Below are 18443 nucleotides of genomic sequence, written 5' to 3' on the forward strand. Positions count from 1 at the left end.
AGACCTATGAATAATTTGCTCACTGAAGTCTTTTTGAGGTGTGATATTAAAACCATACTTTCTCCAGGTGTGCTGTGTCTTACAGAAAGCAGTGTGTGCCTCCAGAAAGCAGGAAACATGGACTCCTTGTATAAAATGGCCACTCCAGAGTAACCACACAGGAGAAGTATGGGTCTGTTTGTACCCAAAGAATTTTCTGCAATCTGAGGCAGTCAACATGACCATCATTCATGATATGGATGACCGAACCTCCCCACTGGTCTCTGATGGCTGTTACCATCAGAGGTGGGGGCCCCCTGCCACTGTAAGTGAGCCCCCCACCTTAACTGAATTGAGGCTCCAGAGCTGGTATGGCTCTGACTATAGAAAAGGTCACTTTCATTTAATTTCAAAACCAAGCCAATTTAGATTTATTGTCTAAATTGTCCCTTTACGTATCATCTTTCATTTAGAAAGGATTACTTTTATCTACAAACTGGGTTAAATAAATGTGTATTCCTACAGAGGAAATGATGTCCTTCAAATCCATTGTTAAATAACATTATAATTATTTTCTGTGGACATCACAGTATCAATTAGTGTTCAAAATAGGATCAACAGACACTGATAGACTAAATGGTCTATCAAATATAAATAGATGAGTGTTTATGTTCATAAATGTTGCATCCAAATAAAAAATTATTTTTAAAACTCAGAATTTATGATTTTATTCAAAATATATACTGAACACTACTACAGGATAGGGGCTAAATGTGACACACTGTTTAATTTTTTTAAATCTGTAATGGCTGGCCATGACATTCCGCTGAACTCAATAACTAACTAAAATTAACAGCCTTGATGTTAAAGCATGAGTGGAAAGATTAGTTGGCTAAAGTTGACCATGCCTAAAAATGTTTTTAAATTATTCACTTTCGATTATCATTCTATTGGGTTGTCGGAAAAGTCATGATGTATTTTTCTGTTTTTCATTGCAAAAATGCGTCATGACTTTTCCAACGACCCAATAAAAATTGCTTGTCCTCTACAATTAACTCCCAAATTTTGCACTACCATGTCCTAGCCTGGAATTACTATTGAAACTACTGGATCAGCCTTACATCTTGATCAATACTACAGCTCCACACTTTTCCAGAGGAAAGGTTCTTTTTCATATTTCCTGCAAAGAAAATAGTAATGGGTTTTACACTTTAAGAGCACAGCAGCCAGTTAAATTTCTATGCCTCTGAATATATTACTCAGCTGTCAGAGAAGCAAAAGGGAGCTTGATAACCAACCAGATAGGTCTCCGATTTATTGGTACCTTATGATCAATATTGGTGTTAGGGTATCCTAAGCTATTGAGTTTAGTGATATATTTTTGATACATTTATACCCACCTAAATTTATAGCAGCATCAACCTTATCTTTTGTGAATTGGTAGCATGTGCACCTATAAATAACATGGTCACATGTCTTCTATCTAAATTGAATCATTGCAGCTATGAAGTATAAAACTAAAGGCATAGTTTTCTTATTTCTCATGTGAAGATAACCCATTTCCTGTGGAACAGGAAATGGTGGAAAGGAGGAGAAAAAGCTGTTTTACATAGGGCCGGCCAAGTGGCTCAGCTGGTTAAGAGCTCACTTGGGAGCGCCAGCTCTGAGCAGCAGGGCTGCGGTTCGGATCCACATTGAAGGCCAGTGATGCTCGGCCCTCTACAGCTAAGATGATGAACAACAGCTCGACCTGGAGCTGGGCTGCCGTGAGTCGCCTACAACGGCATGGGCTGCCGTGGGCTTCTGTGAGCTACGTGAGTGGCTGGCAGCCAGTGTGAGTGGCTGGTAGCTGGTGTGAGCTACCGGGAGCCGCTGTGAGCGGCCAACCAATGACTGGTGACCGATTGCCTCACCAGGGAAGAGCACAATGATCATACCAACATGGGCCAGTGAAGCGACGTCCTCCACAGCTAGACTGAAGAACAAAACAGCAACTTGTCTACCTGTCTGTTCCCCTTCCCCGATTTCCCAATGCTGTTCCCCTCCCCCCAATTTTCCAATAAAATCTTTAAAAAAATGTTTTACATATAAATTTTAATCTGCTACCTAACATTTAACAATGGACAGGTCAGGTAAAAAAAAAAGAAGTGAGATGGTTCTTACCGGTCTGTGATTCCACATGAGTCTATCTGAAGGTCACTGAAGTTCCCCAGAGACCCCTGCTGAACTGAAATCAGGTCTACCAGCTTGTCACTGACAGAAATGAGTCTCATACAGCCCTGAAATCCACCAAGGGGATTTTTACATTTGGATCCAAAGCTGTTGTCAGGACAACCTGATAAAAACAAAAAGAAACAAAGTAAAACCAGGAATAAAATCAAAGTAAAATCATGAGTCAGGAGTCAGTATCATAGAACACTTCATTAAAAAAATAAAATAGGGGTTTCATTATTTTCTTAAATTAAAAGAGGGAGAAAAAGCCCATTGCGGTCATCATTAGTTCGCTCTAAATTACAAATTGCAACTCATACAATGTAGCTCTCTTTATTATCATAGAGTTCACAGAAAATGACTACTGTTATAATAATTGTGTGCAGGGATATTAATTTGATCCAAATTTTAAAATGTGTGCATATATTAGCTCCAGAAGCCTAAACATGTTAGTCAGCAGTATGAAATTATATATAACTTAAATGTAGAAACTTAGTCTTTGGAACACAAAAAGAAGAGTATAAAGGATGAAAATGTGCACTGTAGATAAGAAAAGATAAATCAATAATGGTGAAATGCTTTTATATTTAAAGTTAACTATTTGAAAAAGAAGTTATATTGACTTGGAATAAAATTACCAACTAGTTTACTTAAATGCTTTATTTTCATATGCATATAAGAGCCATGTACTCGTATGTATGCATTTAATAAATCACAGTGACTTAATGTCAAAAACACTTCACTGTTTGTTTTTATTTATTCTTTGCCTCATAAAAGAATGTTCCATTTATATTGATTATTTTCCCCTCACATCTAAAACCTGCTACTAACTATTTAAATAATAAAGAACTATAATATTGACCATGATTGTCTGGGGTTTAATGATGTTCTAAGTGTTTCTCTATTCAAGTGAAATAAATAATTTTATGGAGTATGAACTCATATATTATACTTATGCATTTTTCATTAATCTTTCTTTGTTGTTATGGTTGTCAACCACTATTAAAATTTCAAAGAATAAGAAATGAATCAGCAACTTCATAATTCTGTACAATCCATGCTAGTTTTCTACGTGCGAATGTCCAATATAATTAAATATTTTGACTAAGAATATTTATCCCTAATGCTTTATTTCCCTAACAAAATGCATTTACATGGCAATTCAAGGCCAGATTCATAGTCAAAACTGTTATCAGATACATTGAAATGTTATATTTTAACCCATGGAGAGGATGACATTTCAAATGTAACACATCAAGAAAAGGTAATGAAAGCTTTTGAGTATCAATTTATTTGTACATGATACCACACACATTTTCAGTGCTTAAATCACTTTTGTGGTGTAGGATATGGTTACCATATCTCTGTATGTTTTCTAGATGACTTATTAACCAATTAAGAATGTTAAAATAAAACTTGAGAGGATACTAGTTCAATAATATTTGGGGGCAACTACAATATGCCAGGAATATAAACAGCTATGCTAATCTCCTTTTCTCCAGGTGGTGTTTCCTGACACATTTCAAACTATTGCAGAATAAAATAAATTGTGCAACGTGCCTGTAGGAAACGAAGCTAAGAAAACTTGTAGTCACACGGAAAGGTCACGGAACTTTACAGATAGCACACCCTCACATCATGAGGTACTTCATATCCCTAACCACAGTGTTTAATAGCAAGAGATGCTAAGAACAAAGAAAGGTTCAAGCTAGGTTAGTCTCATTACTCCGTGATGACAGGCATCTACAAGTTAATATAATGCAATAGCAGAGAGGAGTTCAGCCCGAAACCCGTTTGAGATGAAAGTTCTAAAATATGAAGATTTCTGGGGAATACTTAATGCTGAATTAATGGATGGATCCATTAGCAGAGGCAGTCAGCATGTTAAGCACCTCTGAGGATGACAGATAAATGATCACTGTGTGTCACTGTGCCAGGAGTGAGATGTCGGGTTTCACTGCATGGTGATGCAGTCAGCTCACTGGATGGATAACGTTTGATCTGCACAAGCAGGGGTGTGAGAATTCTGCACATAGTTTGGCAACTCTAGCTTGTGCTGTCGTGTGTGTCAGTCAATAGCACAACAGATTGCATAGAGGAGGGTACAGAAATTAGACATCCAACCTCAATCTGGAGAACCCAGGTTTAAAATTTATAATTTATAGATGATAAAAGTTGACCATGAGGCAGTCTGACTTTCTGAAAAGCATGCATTTGAGGGGGCAGAAAAAAAGTGTAAAATGATGGACAGATATTGGGGTTTGGTGTGGGTTGCTCCTGAACTTGCAGTCTTCTGTGTAACTTATAATGAATGGAGATACAACCAAGTCTGTTGAAACACCCTGCTCCTTTGCAGCAGGCCCCGCAGTCAGCTTAGACTGACCATTTGCTGGTAAGACAACTGGAAACTTGCCATTGAATTTAAAGAGAAGCGAAGGAGAACTGATAGGAAGTGTCTCAGAACGTGGCATATTTATTTACTAGCAGATAAACTGGCTGAAGAATTAACTACCCAATAAAAGCCTTCCACCTAGATAAAACAGATCCTAGTAAAAAAGGGGGCCCTCATCCACACAAAACACAAAGTTTTCTGGGGAGACCAATGGTCACAGTTCACCCTGGGGTGGGAAGGGTGCTCGCAGGAATCCCAGCTTTCAGTGCTCAAACTGGGGCGAGTTGGTCACCCCGTTGCCAGTACCACTCAGGCAATCAGGGCCCCTGTGCCAGTCCTGCACTTTGGGGGACCCTATTCTAGCCATCTTCCCGTCATGCTTTTGCCCATGACCCCAAGAGGCCCCACAGGTTAAGGTGATATGCCCACTCAGAACCTTCTCCCCACTCTCCAGTCCACGTCCAGGATGCAGAATAACCAGCCCAAAAGCCCAACATGGGCTTCGAGAAGGACAGACCTCCTCTGCGGGGTGCTGGAGGCACAAGGCTGGGAGGAAGGGGAAACATAGAGCAGCTGAGTCCTCTGCTTTCTTTTAGCCCCTTGCACCCAGCCCTGGAAATCTCAGCGTGCGTTGGAGTTTGCAGGGCATGTATTTAATGACCAGAATCTCATGCCAAGACCTAACATAATTCTGGGACTGAAGGGTACCAATTGAGAAGATGACTGATTAAACAGACATACCTAAGTGAACTTAAGATTGGTTATTTAAAAACAAAAAAATATTGATGTTATCATTTTATTATGGAAGCTTCCACAGTATATTGTTTAAAAACTTAGAAACACCTTAATGAATGTCAAATTATAAAGGTGATGAGGGAAAGAATAAACCCCCAATTCAAGAACACAGTGTGTACCTGGGGAGAGGAAGCAATATGATCCTGGAAGCACAAATGGATGCTGGTAATGTTATCTTTCTGAAGCTGGGAAATGCATGTGGGGAAGTGTATTTTCACAAGAGCAATTCGAATTCTTTAAATTGTATGTATGACGGAAGAGGTGAGAGACAGAGGGGATGGTATGGGGCATACGGGGACTCGCTGTGCATCTCTGCCCCTTTTGGGTACATCTAAAACTATACTCACAACTTAAAAGTTTATTTAAATATAATTGTGTATATCATATGTAGTATAATAAAAACAATCAATATTACAGAGTGCACATGTGATTTATTTCACTATAAAACATGACGAGTATGAATAAAAGCAATCAAAATTGTCTGCAAAAAAAATAGGCATCGTTAAATCTGAACATGGATGTAAAATACTTTAAGACAGATGATCCTATTTTCATGATTTACACTTTTATCCAGCCTACTATTTTTATCACTTTTTTTTTTTTTGGCATCATTTAACAATGTGCTTGTTTTTTCCCCCCCTTATCTATTAGTGCTTCTAAATCTTTCTCTTTGAAGTGAAAGCTCTTGGTTAAGTTGGTCTATATATCTTACCATCTATTAAAGGAATGTGTTCCTATGGATTGCCATAAAATCAATCATATAGCCCAAGGTTTTATAAACAACTTGGTTCAGAAATGTACAAATCTTACTAAAGGAAGTAATTACATCTTTTAAGGCGGTTGGCACTATGCTGCCTTCCATAGTAATGGATTATGTAGGGTTTTGTTTGTTTGTTTGCTCTTAATATCAGATGAATGATTCATGATCTAGGTGCCTACTGTCAATTCTTAGAAAGGAATTTGTATTTTACTGATGAATAATAAATGTTGGGCTTTGCACCAAATTAAAAAGTAACTTTAAACAGAAGTAACAATTAAAATTTAAAACAACGACAATAAAAAAACACCTCGAGTCATGATTAGAAATAAGTCTTACCATTAACAGTTTTACAACTTTGCCTTTCTAATGGTAAATGATGTGACATTTTCTTTTAACTTTTCAATGCTATAGATTCATTTCCATTTCCAAGGTTTCCTTTCCAATCTTTCAGTTCAATCAGACATCCACTGGGCAAGTAAGTGCTTCATTTGTTTTTGCTCTTTGAGAGAGATGGCCTGGTGTTGAAGGCTGATGCCCAAATTTCATCAAATGTATCAGTCAGTGCATTATCATTTAGCAAAGAGAAGAGGTTTCTATGGCTAATTAAGTTAGATTATTTGTCCATTGGTGTAACAGTGCCCTTCTGTACAGGGCAGTAGGAAAGCAATAAGAATGCTCCAGAGATGCTAAGAGACATGATCAGGAAAATACTGCAATAAAATCAGCCCATAAACTCAGAAAAAAGACACATAATGACCATTTAGCATTAGGAAAATATAACAAAGTTTGAAAGTAAGAACTGAAGAGGGCAGCCTAATTGCAATTAATCTCATTGTAGAAACCATAAACAACTCAACATTTCTATGTTCAAAGAAAGTGAGAAACTATTCCATAGTAGTGACACTAGGTGAGATATGATGACGTTTCCAAGACACAGCAGTAGTAACTGAAAATATGGTTCAATTGTCCATATTACCTGACCTCTTCTCTTACCTCCAAAATAATAGTTGCCACCTGAATAAATCTGCTCAGGCCCCAGGGAGAAAGAAGCAGAGGCCACCTGGCCATCCACTGCCACACTCAGGTGATTCCTTTGGGCAGATAAGGAGATGAAATGCCACTGCCCATCATTTAATCCAACACCTAGGGGAGATTACATAGGTTCAGAGATCTCTCTCAACAGTGAACAGAATAAGCAGTTAGTTAGAAACAGCAATATACATATCACTCAATCAAATACAACACTCACATCTATTAATAAAAAATTTAAAAAAGGAAGAGAGGAAAAGAAGGCAAATCGGAAATCAATACCCTCTACAGGGAAAATGGTGCTTTATTATCTTTCTTTCTTAGGGCTTCAATAGAGAGAACAATATCCCCAACTTTGGACAACCCTAAATGGTTAAAATCTTTCAATTATTTGGCATGGACTAATTTTCTGCTTCCATCACGTAATTTAGTTTTAAGAAGGGGTTTAGGACGAGCACAGATATTTTCCAAAATTCTAGGTTATACCCAATACAATGACTTTTCTGCTTTTTTACACTTTTATGTGATCATCTTTTATAAGATTACAGTATAATAATGAATATCAAGGCAATCATTACAAAAATATTTGAAGAGACTAAAACAAATATTGCAAGTTTACCAATATAATGAAAAGTTAAAAAATAAAGGAGTGTGCAAAGACCACTATTTACAAAGTTGGTCCTCATAATTTGCAGATTCGCTACCTGCAAATTCACCTACTTGCCATAATTTATTTGGAACCCCAAAATCAATACTTGGGGCACATTGGAAGTCATTCACAGAAATGCATAGAGCAGAGAAAAATGTGAATTGATTGGTACACATATTTACAGCTAAAGTAAAACAAGGCGATGCTTGTTTCAGCTCTCATACATAAACATATTTTTCTCACATTTTTGTGTTTTGTTGGTGATTTTGCCATTTAAAAGCCCCTGAGCATAGTGATAAAATGTTGTCTCGTGTTCCTAAGGGCACAAGGGCTGTGATGTACCTTCAGATCATATGTGTGTTAGATAAGCTTCGTTCAGGCCTGAGTTATGTTGCTGTTCGCCATGAGTTCCATGTTAATGAGTCAACAATATACATTAAGGTGTGTATAAACAGAATCACACATAAAACAAGATTATGTATCGACTGGTTGACAAAAATGTTGTGCTAGAAGCCCTAGGAGCGATGGTTCAGCATTTGCTAATCCAGCGTGCATGTCAACTTTATAGAACATAACTGTTGTGAATAATGAGAATCGATTCTCTATGCATAATTCTAATTACAGTCCTAATTTTTGTATAAATATGGGAAAGGACTGAAAGAAAATATCCCTACAAATAAACAGTAATTTTTTGCATGAAGGCAAACTGGTTTTATTCATTTTTTTGTATTTCCCAAGTTTATATATGCAATCAAAAATTGCTATAATCAAAAATCAAGGTTTTATTATCACCTCTAAAAACAATCTTTAGCCCCTCCAAAGGCAGTCCCAGGGTCATGAATCTATGACATGGTGTCGTCTTTCCCTCTTAAAGGGAGTTAATTCTACAGGGGCTCTGTGGTTGAATACTTGGCAGACAGGTGGAATTTAAAACATCTCTGATGTGGATTTATCATTAAGTTTTACATCCATTGACTATTCAACTCTGATCAAATTAATAAACAAAAATATAAGTACTCTATTAAACTCAAAGGTCATGGGCCTCCCTTCTGATATTATGTGCAATTTCTTTATTTCTTCAGCTATTTTCAACCACAAGCTTTCAGATAAAAAATGCATAGAAGCTCCCTTAGGCTATTAAGCTCTTTGTCCTGGACTCATTTATTATAGTATAACACAAATTGTATCCTGGGCATGAATGCTCATTTTCACATTCCATCTATAAAGCAAAAAAAGATTTTCAAAGACTTAACTCTGGTTTGGTTTGTAAAAGATAATGAGAAAGACCTGAAAACTGAAGAATGTAGGTTAGATGCTTTTAGACATATTTTCTAAGAGTAGACTCTGAAATAGAGGGCTGAATAAAGTTACGTAATTCCTGACAGCAAAAGATTGGACTAAAATAAATCAAATGTCCCAGATTTGTCATCCAGTGCTTCAAGAGTCCCCATTTAGAGTGAAAAATCCTTGTTTTGAGCTTTACGTCACACACAGACACTTCCCACTCTCTCTGTCCCACCCATGTCTTCTACCATCTCTTTTTCAAAGCCTGGATGTGCCTGTGTGCATGACTTTTCGACAATAGTATTTCATTTTAGGCTTTCCACTGGTCTAGGGCAGTGCTTCCCAGACTACCTGAGGGGATGAACATTTTTCTTTTCCAATCTATTGTGGATTGATACTTTTATCAAATTCAATAAAAACGAATTACTAAATAATTAAATCCAGAAGACATAAACTGCAATCCCGCTGACCAGATGTTGTGATATCTTATTGCTATAGCAGCTTTGAAGAGCTTCATCTCAGTTTCTGTACTCATCTTGGTGATAAGAATTTCCCTAAACCAGTGCCATGCCAGGGACCACACTTTGAATAGCAGTGCTCTAGGTAGCTGCTGGGTTGGACAGGCAGCAGGATTAAGCCAGAAGCTCCGAGATTCCTTCTGTCAAAATCAAACCCAATTCAAATTAAGAACAAAAGACTATCAGAACAGCCCACTGGGTAGTTCGGCACATTACATGCACCCATCTGCCCAGCTTGCAGGTTATAGAGTTGTGCTATGTTGGTGGGGAGACCTTCAGAAAGTTATTCTCAAGCCTCGTTTGTAATAGACATCATTCACTTATGATGAGGAAATTTATTCCCCATCAACAGGATTTATTACTCCAATTAAATAATGAAGGACCTGTTCAACACATTTCACCTAACTCTGTATAATGAAAGGATAATGTTTAAATCAGATTGTTTTTTTTCTTTTTGAAATATACATACAACTCCTTCCCACTTTTAGGTGGGATGAGACGTGAGCCCCCCTTTCAAAAGTATGCGAAAGAGGGGAAGGAGAAAGAGGAATGGTGGAGCTTGTATTTTTTTTTCTCGATCATAATATTAGGTAACTAAATGCTAATTCTAATATATTGCTTCCACCGCTTACAATTTCTGAGTCTGGGGGAGGGGGAATGTTGCTGGTAGAATACTACGAAAATAACAGTTTTACTGAACTATCATTCATAATAGGTACTGTGTGCTTTATATGCACTGTGTCATGTAGTCTTCAACACTGCTGTTGTTATTCTCATTTTAAATATGGAGGCTGTGAGGCCTGAGGAGGACAAACAAATCACTCAGGTAGTATCCAGCGGCTGAGCTGATTCCAAAACCCACACTCTGCTCTGCCTGCCTACAGGACAGGGGGTCTCTTTATTTTTAGGCTCATGTTAAACCATTAACTCTGAGAAACAGAAAAGCAGCTGCTAAGGGAGCTAGGAACTGGCCTGGCCCCTCAGCTGGGCCTTCGTGGTTTGAGCAGTCGGAGGGCACTCAGCGTGGCCTTGGTGTTCTCCTGCTGAACAAAACCCAGCACATCAATACCAGACAAGGTCACTCTGTGACAACAATGAGATGGGACGCCCCCAAAAAATCAAGACTATTTTATAATCTTGTCTAAGCACAGATGAAAAGCAAGAATATGGTGAAAACCACAAAAATACCAAACTTCCTCTCCTGGATAATATGAATGGCAACTTTTTTTTTTTTAGCCTTACTTCATTCCTCCATCTTTCTACATAATATTTACAAAGATAGCTAATCATACAATTACCCTCACTTCCTGGCAGCTTTTAATCTAGAGCAATTTTCCATTTCCTTCTATAATAAATCATCCTTAACACCTTTGAATGAAGACACCCCCATGGTTCCCCAGGGTGAGTGTCCTTTTACAATAAGCAATAAACCCAGCTTGCTTGATTACAGGTGTGATCACTGTGGTCTTTAGGTGGGAAGCATTGGCAGCTCTAAATGGAATAACAGAAAAATGGAATAATGAATGGAAGTGCTTGCAATTGCAGCTAGTCAGAGAGAATAGGATTGTGTACCAGAAATCTCTCCCTCCCCCATCCCTCTCCCTCCACTCACTCCCTCTCCCTTCTTTTCTATTCTCTCTCCTCCTCCTCCTCTTCTCCTCATCCTTCTCCCTCTCCCTTTCCTTCTCTCTCTCCCTCTTCCTCTCCCACTCACTCTCATGCTCTTTTTCTCACACTCTCAGGCCCAAACCATGAGAACACACCAAATACAGCAGGAGGAGGAAGGTTTATATCCGCTCCTCCTCATATATAACCTTCTGGTAGCACTCCTACATTGCTACAGAAATATTGTAAGAGCTTAGCCACCATGACTCTCTCATAAGACTAGAATAGGCAGCCATGGAGTGAGATATACAAAGAAAAAGTATAGCATGGGTTCTTTGCAATGATGCAAAAGGCAATTATACTATATATAGGCCACTATCCAAGGGACAGCTGAAGTGTTTTGCCTGTTTCCAAATACCTTTCAGTGCCAGAGATTTCTTTTTCCCACTAACCAGGATCAAAGATCCAAACCACTGGATACCAGTAGCTCTTGCCAAGATGAAAGAAAATATGGAGGTCATTGGTACCACTCACTTTAGGGCAAAGTGGGAGTTTAAGGGAGTGACAGGGTTACAACCTAAGAGGGTAGGAATATTCCAACAGTGAAAGAAGGGGGAATATAAAAAGGCTTCTCCTGGGTGAGGCAAATCAAGATGGCTGCTCCACTGCCAGGGCCAGAAGAACCACGAATACCTAGTAAATGAAAAATGCAGAAACATCTCATATTCTGCAAGCTCACAGCTGCCAGGTCCTGCCCGTGGGAGCAAAGTGCTTGTTCATAGCCCTGATTTTCACCTTCAGGCAAAAAGCAGCAGCAGAAATGCGAAAATCATAGCAGAAATCTCAAATTTGACAATGAAGAATTTGTTTTCAATAGAAAAACATCACCATACAACATAACAACATGTAACAATATATGTGTTGTTTATTGGGTTTTTGATGCTATCTGAATGATTTTTGCTTTGACATCTATAAAAGCGATAAGGACTGAATGTATTTTGTGTCATAAGGGATTTTTGTAATACTGCTAATATTTTTTTTACTTGGATTAATATAATATCTTTAATATTTCAAAAACGATACAGGCTGACATATTTTCCAAAGAATTACAATTTGCAAAACTGTATTATCACATTAAAATTGCAGCCTGATAATTCAAACATTTGTACAATTCAGTTTTTCCTCAACACAATTTAATTTTTATTCCATTGTAAAACATTAAAATTTTGAGTTTTTAAAACATAAAATTAGTAATTTATAATAGTTAATAAAAATTAAGGCATCCTTTTATACCGGAAAGATTTAGTAAAATACGGCACTAATCTACCAATAAGTAATTGATGCTCTTTAAAGAGTCATTATAATACATGCTGACAACTGATTTAATCATTAAACATTGTACAGGTGAAACATAGGATGGTAAGTCTTTCCCTAAGAGAACAAACTGGCCACCCATTCAACTACCATTTAAACAGCCTACTACAAATGCAAAATATACTTGCCTCACGGAAACTAGCAAAAATTAATATTTTGAAAGAAACTAGAAAACATGAGTGTAGGGAAATGATGAAGTAAAAGGCCTAACTGTATTACCTGAAGTGTAACAATTTTTTATATTCATAATCATACTTAGTCTAGGCTCATTATTAGGTATGAAAACAATCACAGTAAGTCATATGATGTCATAATAGATTACGTTGTATATGGATTTAAACATTAATTTAGAGATTTTTATATCATTCAGTATATTCTATATAGATGTACACCTAGTAATTTATTAAATATACATGCTCGTAAAGTGTTTAGAAATGAACTAGCTTCATTGTTCTGAAACAGTTTCTTTAAAATGTTGAGAATTAGGCTATGAATATAACCACTTCTGGGGATGTCAAATAAATCACAATAAACTACACATTAATGGCAGGCTTACATTTTTAGGCCCTCATTTTAGGGAACCTAATAATTATTAATACAACACTGATTTATTTCCTCTGTCAAGCCTGCAAATCTACCCCATTACATTAAAAAGTCACAGCATAGTACCTCTTAAAAATTATAATTAACACTGAATGTTCAGCTCCCACATTTAAGCAGTCGTACAACAAAAAAGATATATAAAGGCTACACATTTGTGTATCCATTTGTATAATTGTTGTTTTTCTTATATTTAGTTTTCAACTGTATTTTAACTTTTTTTCCTCTCCCAGTCATAGCCTATTAATTTTGGTCACAGTTAATATAGAAGAGTAGTAGAATGGCATCTTCAAATTGTTTTTAAAGATCATTTATTAAATTGATATAGCAATTTACCCCAATGTAACCTCCAGTTGCTTGGCTTGGATGTTATTCCGTATCTATGAAAATGTGATGGAGATCCCTTGTCAAAAATTATATAATTTTAATGAAGAGACAAAAATACCCTTCACCCAAAGCACTGACCTAAATTAGACATTAATTTTCCAGACACTCATCTAGTCTTCTTAATTATATTACTTTGAATCATTAAAATGATACTATACTGCCTAGAAGTGACGAGAACTCCATTTGGTGCCCCAAAGAGGAACTTTGCATGAATCATTTTACTCTCCCCAAATATATCCAACTCTGTACAGAATACATCAGTAAGTAAAGTTACTTTGACTAAGTATTTAGGTTTTACAACATTAATGTAGAGAAAGAGACAGAGATACAAGAAAGCCCTCTCTCTTTCTCTCACAGACCAGGTAAAACTAATAGCTATTGATATATTAGACAATGCCTAGTTTTCCACTGAAGACACCCAGTAAACTTTTCGACCCACTTCAGTCTTTTACATTCCCCCCCCCCCAAAAAAAACACATTTTCTCAGCATACGTTGATTTATCTGAAGTGAGCAAGAAGGTCATAGAAGGAAATTTCTATTTCCCCATAAATATCATTTTGGTTAATAAGAACTGCTAGTGTTGCGGCCATATTTGAAAGGAAATTAGAATCAAGCTCCTCTAAGGAAGACTACTGATAATCTTATTAACGCAGATATTCACTTATCAAACAAATATTAATATTATGGTTATACATAAAATTTTATGGAGAAGGACAGAGGGATAATCAAATCTTTCCAACACATATGCTTTGCCTACAGGAATACACGTATTACCTGCTGTGATGTCACTGGGTAGTTTTCCCGACTGGTGGAGACTCAGCTTCAGTTTTCCATCATTAAGAAAGAGCAGGAGACCCCCGGAAACCAGTTGAAGTTCAGTGAATAGCAGAAGCCCTGCCTTATTCCAGGTTCGAAATTGAAAAGCAGCAGAAATCTCGTCCTCCCCGGGAGATCCTGGCAGTGCTAAGTAACTCCTGGGGCTGAGAAAAGTCACAGGCACAGACTGTGGTTGTGAACAAGAAAATGACACATTGCCCTGAGAATAAAGTAAAAGAAAAAGCTTTAGGAATGAATCGCATCACATGAGTAACAAATTGAAATAGTCACAAAGGCTATTTATCAATCTCAAATTATCCTTGATTTAAAACAACAAATTGCTTTCAACATGAAAATTCAAATTCTTGCCATACATCTTAAAGGTTCTTCAAATCCAGTGATATTATGGTCAGGCAAATCTTTCCCTGGTTTTTCTTTTTTATTAGTTTCAGGTATACAAAACAACACAGTGACTAGACATTTATATACCTCACAAAGTGATAACCCCAATAAGTCTATTACCCATCTGATACTGTAATATTATTGACAACATTCCCTATGCAGTACTATATATATATATATATATATATATATATATATATATATATCCCCATGATTTTTTAAATTATAAAGTTCAGTATTATTTTATATTAGTTTCAGGTATACAGCGTAGTGGTTAGATACTTATATAATTTATGAAGTGATCTCCCCAGTAAGTCTAGTACCCATCTGACACTATATATAGTTTTTACAATATTATTGACTATATTCTCCATACTGTATTTACATCCCTGTGACTCTTTTGTAACGACCAATTTGTACTTCTTAATCCCTTCGCCTTTCTCACCCAGCCCCGCAAACCCCCTTCCATCTGGTACCCATCAGTTTGTTCTCTCTATCTATGTCCCTGAGTTTTTCTAGGTGAAGTCTTTTTCTCTCCATCACTCAACTTTCACAAAGGTATCTAACTCAATGTAGCTAAATTCAATAAAAATTTGAGCCAACTCTTTGTTTTCATCTTTCACTTGGCTTTCCCTGCCCACTCATTTCACCCCTTTGCTGCCTTCGGCTTCTAATCCACCTCATAATGTAATAAATATTAATGAGCTGCTGTTTTTTCCTTCCCTATTTTTTCATATTTTTCTCTGTTCCCATTGACTTAAATATCCATTATATATATATAGTTTTAGTTATATGTTCAGTTATATGTACATATACACACTTAAATATATGTCTAAGAATACATATACCTACACACTGGGCATTATTTGTTTATAAAAATAGGAGTCATGTTTTATGCCGTTTACTATATCATGATTTTTATCACTAAAATATACCTATGAGAACCCTTTTGAGTTACCTGACATGAGCCTAATTCCTTCTTTTTATTGCTTGAATACTATTTTAGTATGTGAATGTTCCAGTTTTTACTTAATTGCTTTCCTGTTAATGTGCAAGCACTTTGTCTCCAGGTTTTGCCTCTCCCAATGATGCTCGTCATAAATAACTCTGCACGCTTCTGTGTGTACTTGTATTTTCAGTTCTACAGAAGAGGGCTCTGAATACAGAACTACATGTTATAATAAATATTTCTAGCTTCCCCTCCAAAAATAAAAAGTTACGATACTCCATATTCCTACTAGTAAAATATGAGGATATATTGCCATATCCTTGCCAAGAATAGGTACCATAGACCTTTTAAATTTGTACAAATTCAGTGACAAAATGCCAAAGTAATATATCATTCTTATTTATCTTTCTTTAACCTGACTAACAATGGTGTGTAATCATTTTTCGTGAGTTTGCTGCTCCTTTGGACTTGCTTTCCTCATACTGGTCTGCATAGCCTCTGCCTATTTTTGACTTTTCCTTGTTTTCTTCAGGTTTTATATTGGATACTACAATGTACAATGTACTACTTACATTCCCTTTTTAAAAAACTATTTTTGTCTTTTTCTTACCATGATGCCTTTGTCATCAGATTTACATGTATTACTTCTCATCTAATGGTTTTAAAATAGATCTTCAAGATACATTAGATTGCATAAATTTTCATTAAAATTCTGTATCTGAAAAATTATTTTGTTATTAGAGTAAAACATATATTTAAGGATTTTTATAAAAAAAGAAACTTAAGGTCTGAATTATTTAGAAATAATGAAACATGTTCCTTAACATGCTTCAGAAATGAAATGTTTACATTTTTCCTGACAATAATCTTTGATAAATTTTCCAAATACAGGTTTGAAAAGTCAATGAAATCAACTTTACTTAGAAGAATGCACATTGGAATTAAACCATTTAGTCTTAGCTAAACAAAAGTTCCTGGTTATATTGTCATTCTGTTAAAAGTGAATTAGCTTTCATTGTAGACAAATACCTTGTCCCAGTGAATGAAATAACAACAAGCTGAAGGGTTAACTACACTGACCCAAAATGTAAAAACAATTATAAGACTAACAAACCTAGCAAAAATGGAAACGTTTACCAGATGCAGTTTGGTCTCATGCATCATTTGGACGGTTGCCTGCTGCCCTGCATGCAGTAAATCCTCTTGCCAGTCAAAAGTGAGTGTTACTTGCACGAGCGGTTTCTAGAAACTCGTTTTGCCGATTAAACATACACATCTACCCATATTTTTTATTTTTCTCTGAAATCATTTTCCCGTTTATAATTTTTTTTTAAATTTCACTGAATGGTATATTCATATAAACACCATCAATTCACACAGAAGAATTAGGAATAAAATATTTCATAAACAATACATATTCCCATGATGTCCTTTGGGATTTGCAGATAACAACGTGAGCTTAAGTTTACATATTGAATTTTGAACAATTAAAGAAATATGTCCAAATGGATATATGTGTGTGCTTTTCTATCGTCAAGCTTGTTAAACTGAAAACCATGTTTCCCAGAATCCCTTCTTGTCTGGTTCTGGTTCAAAGTTAGCCAAAATAGGGAGCTTGCATGATATTCGGGTTAGAAATGAAACACTGGCCATTTTCCACAAAGGTTATGTGTGTGTGTGTGTGTGTGTTGGGAGGGGTGGAGGGGGCACATGCGCAGTGAAGCATGGCCGCAGAGAAGCTGGTTCCAGCTTGCCCCGGCTCTCCTTCATGTTGCTCCATCTCTTCTTCTCGACAGCTGGCCTCCACTGTCCAGCTCCTCTGACAATTGTTAAGCGCCAGGTCCTAAAATAGATCCCTTGTTCATAGAACTCATAGCGGTGCTGCTTCCCTGACTGGACCCTGACCAACACACTTATCTTTAAATTCTGCCCCATTTCCATAGAATTAGAATATAACGCAGCCTGACCAACACTGCTATTGGGACAGATTGGCAGATGCAAATGTTGTTAACAGCCTATTAGTTTATTTTATTTGTAATAAATGACCATGGCAAAATACAAGTTTTTCAAATGCCTCTCTAATAGACATGGATGTTATCTGACTCCAGGAACTCAGTATGCTTGTTGAGCGAGTTTGCCAGGGAATATCTTATTAAGGAAATTACAGGGCAAAGGAAATTAGTCTCCTGGGAATAATAATATCACAACGAAATTAAATTATCAACTGTAAAAAAAAACCCAACAAACCCTGCTTTACGTTATATAAAATAAAATAATCATGCCTTGTGAATTACAATTCCTTTAGATAGAATTAATCCTTTATATGCATACTGTCAAGCAGAGAAAAGTTTTAAAAGAATAAGAGTAAATTTTAAAACATCATTGCCAAAATGGAGCAACTATAACATGTGGAAAAGTGCTTAGTTTTTACTCCTTTCTTCACATGAAGACTTTCTTACCATTGTGATGATCTGTGGGTTTTGTTGCTTGGCTAAATCAATGATATCCACTCCATTATAATAGAGATTTTCTAAACACCCATGAAAATTTTTATGGAGGAATGACACTGATTTTCCAGGTGCTGGAATCCCTCCAAAGCTGATCTTAGAAAGAAAAATGGCATCAATAATATTGTTTAGTGATTTTCTGATAATCTGCTTAAAGAATTATGATTAGCAACTATAGCTGTAAT

At 36.5% G+C, this 18443-nt stretch overlaps 1 protein-coding gene across 3 annotated transcripts in view; it reads right to left on the reverse strand.

The window, feature by feature from the left end:
* The window catches only part of CNTNAP4 (contactin associated protein family member 4), a 213234-nt gene that overhangs the window by 93000 nt on the left and 101791 nt on the right, over positions 1–18443 (reverse strand). For 2 of the 3 annotated variants that reach the window (XM_019646480.1, XM_019646479.1), the window contains exons 6-9: positions 18211–18354; positions 14359–14620; positions 7131–7280; positions 2143–2314 (exon numbers count right to left, since the gene is read on the reverse strand). In XM_019646480.1, coding sequence (XP_019502025.1) covers positions 2143–2314; positions 7131–7280; positions 14359–14620; positions 18211–18354 — 728 coding nt within the window. The remainder of the gene's footprint in view (positions 1–2142; positions 2315–7130; positions 7281–14358; positions 14621–18210; positions 18355–18443) is intronic. The other variant, XM_019646481.1, reaches the window with a different exon arrangement.

The sequence above is a fragment of the Hipposideros armiger genome, unplaced genomic scaffold (assembly GCF_001890085.2).
Source record: "Hipposideros armiger isolate ML-2016 unplaced genomic scaffold, ASM189008v1 scaffold_102, whole genome shotgun sequence".
NCBI lineage: Eukaryota > Metazoa > Chordata > Mammalia > Chiroptera > Hipposideridae > Hipposideros > Hipposideros armiger.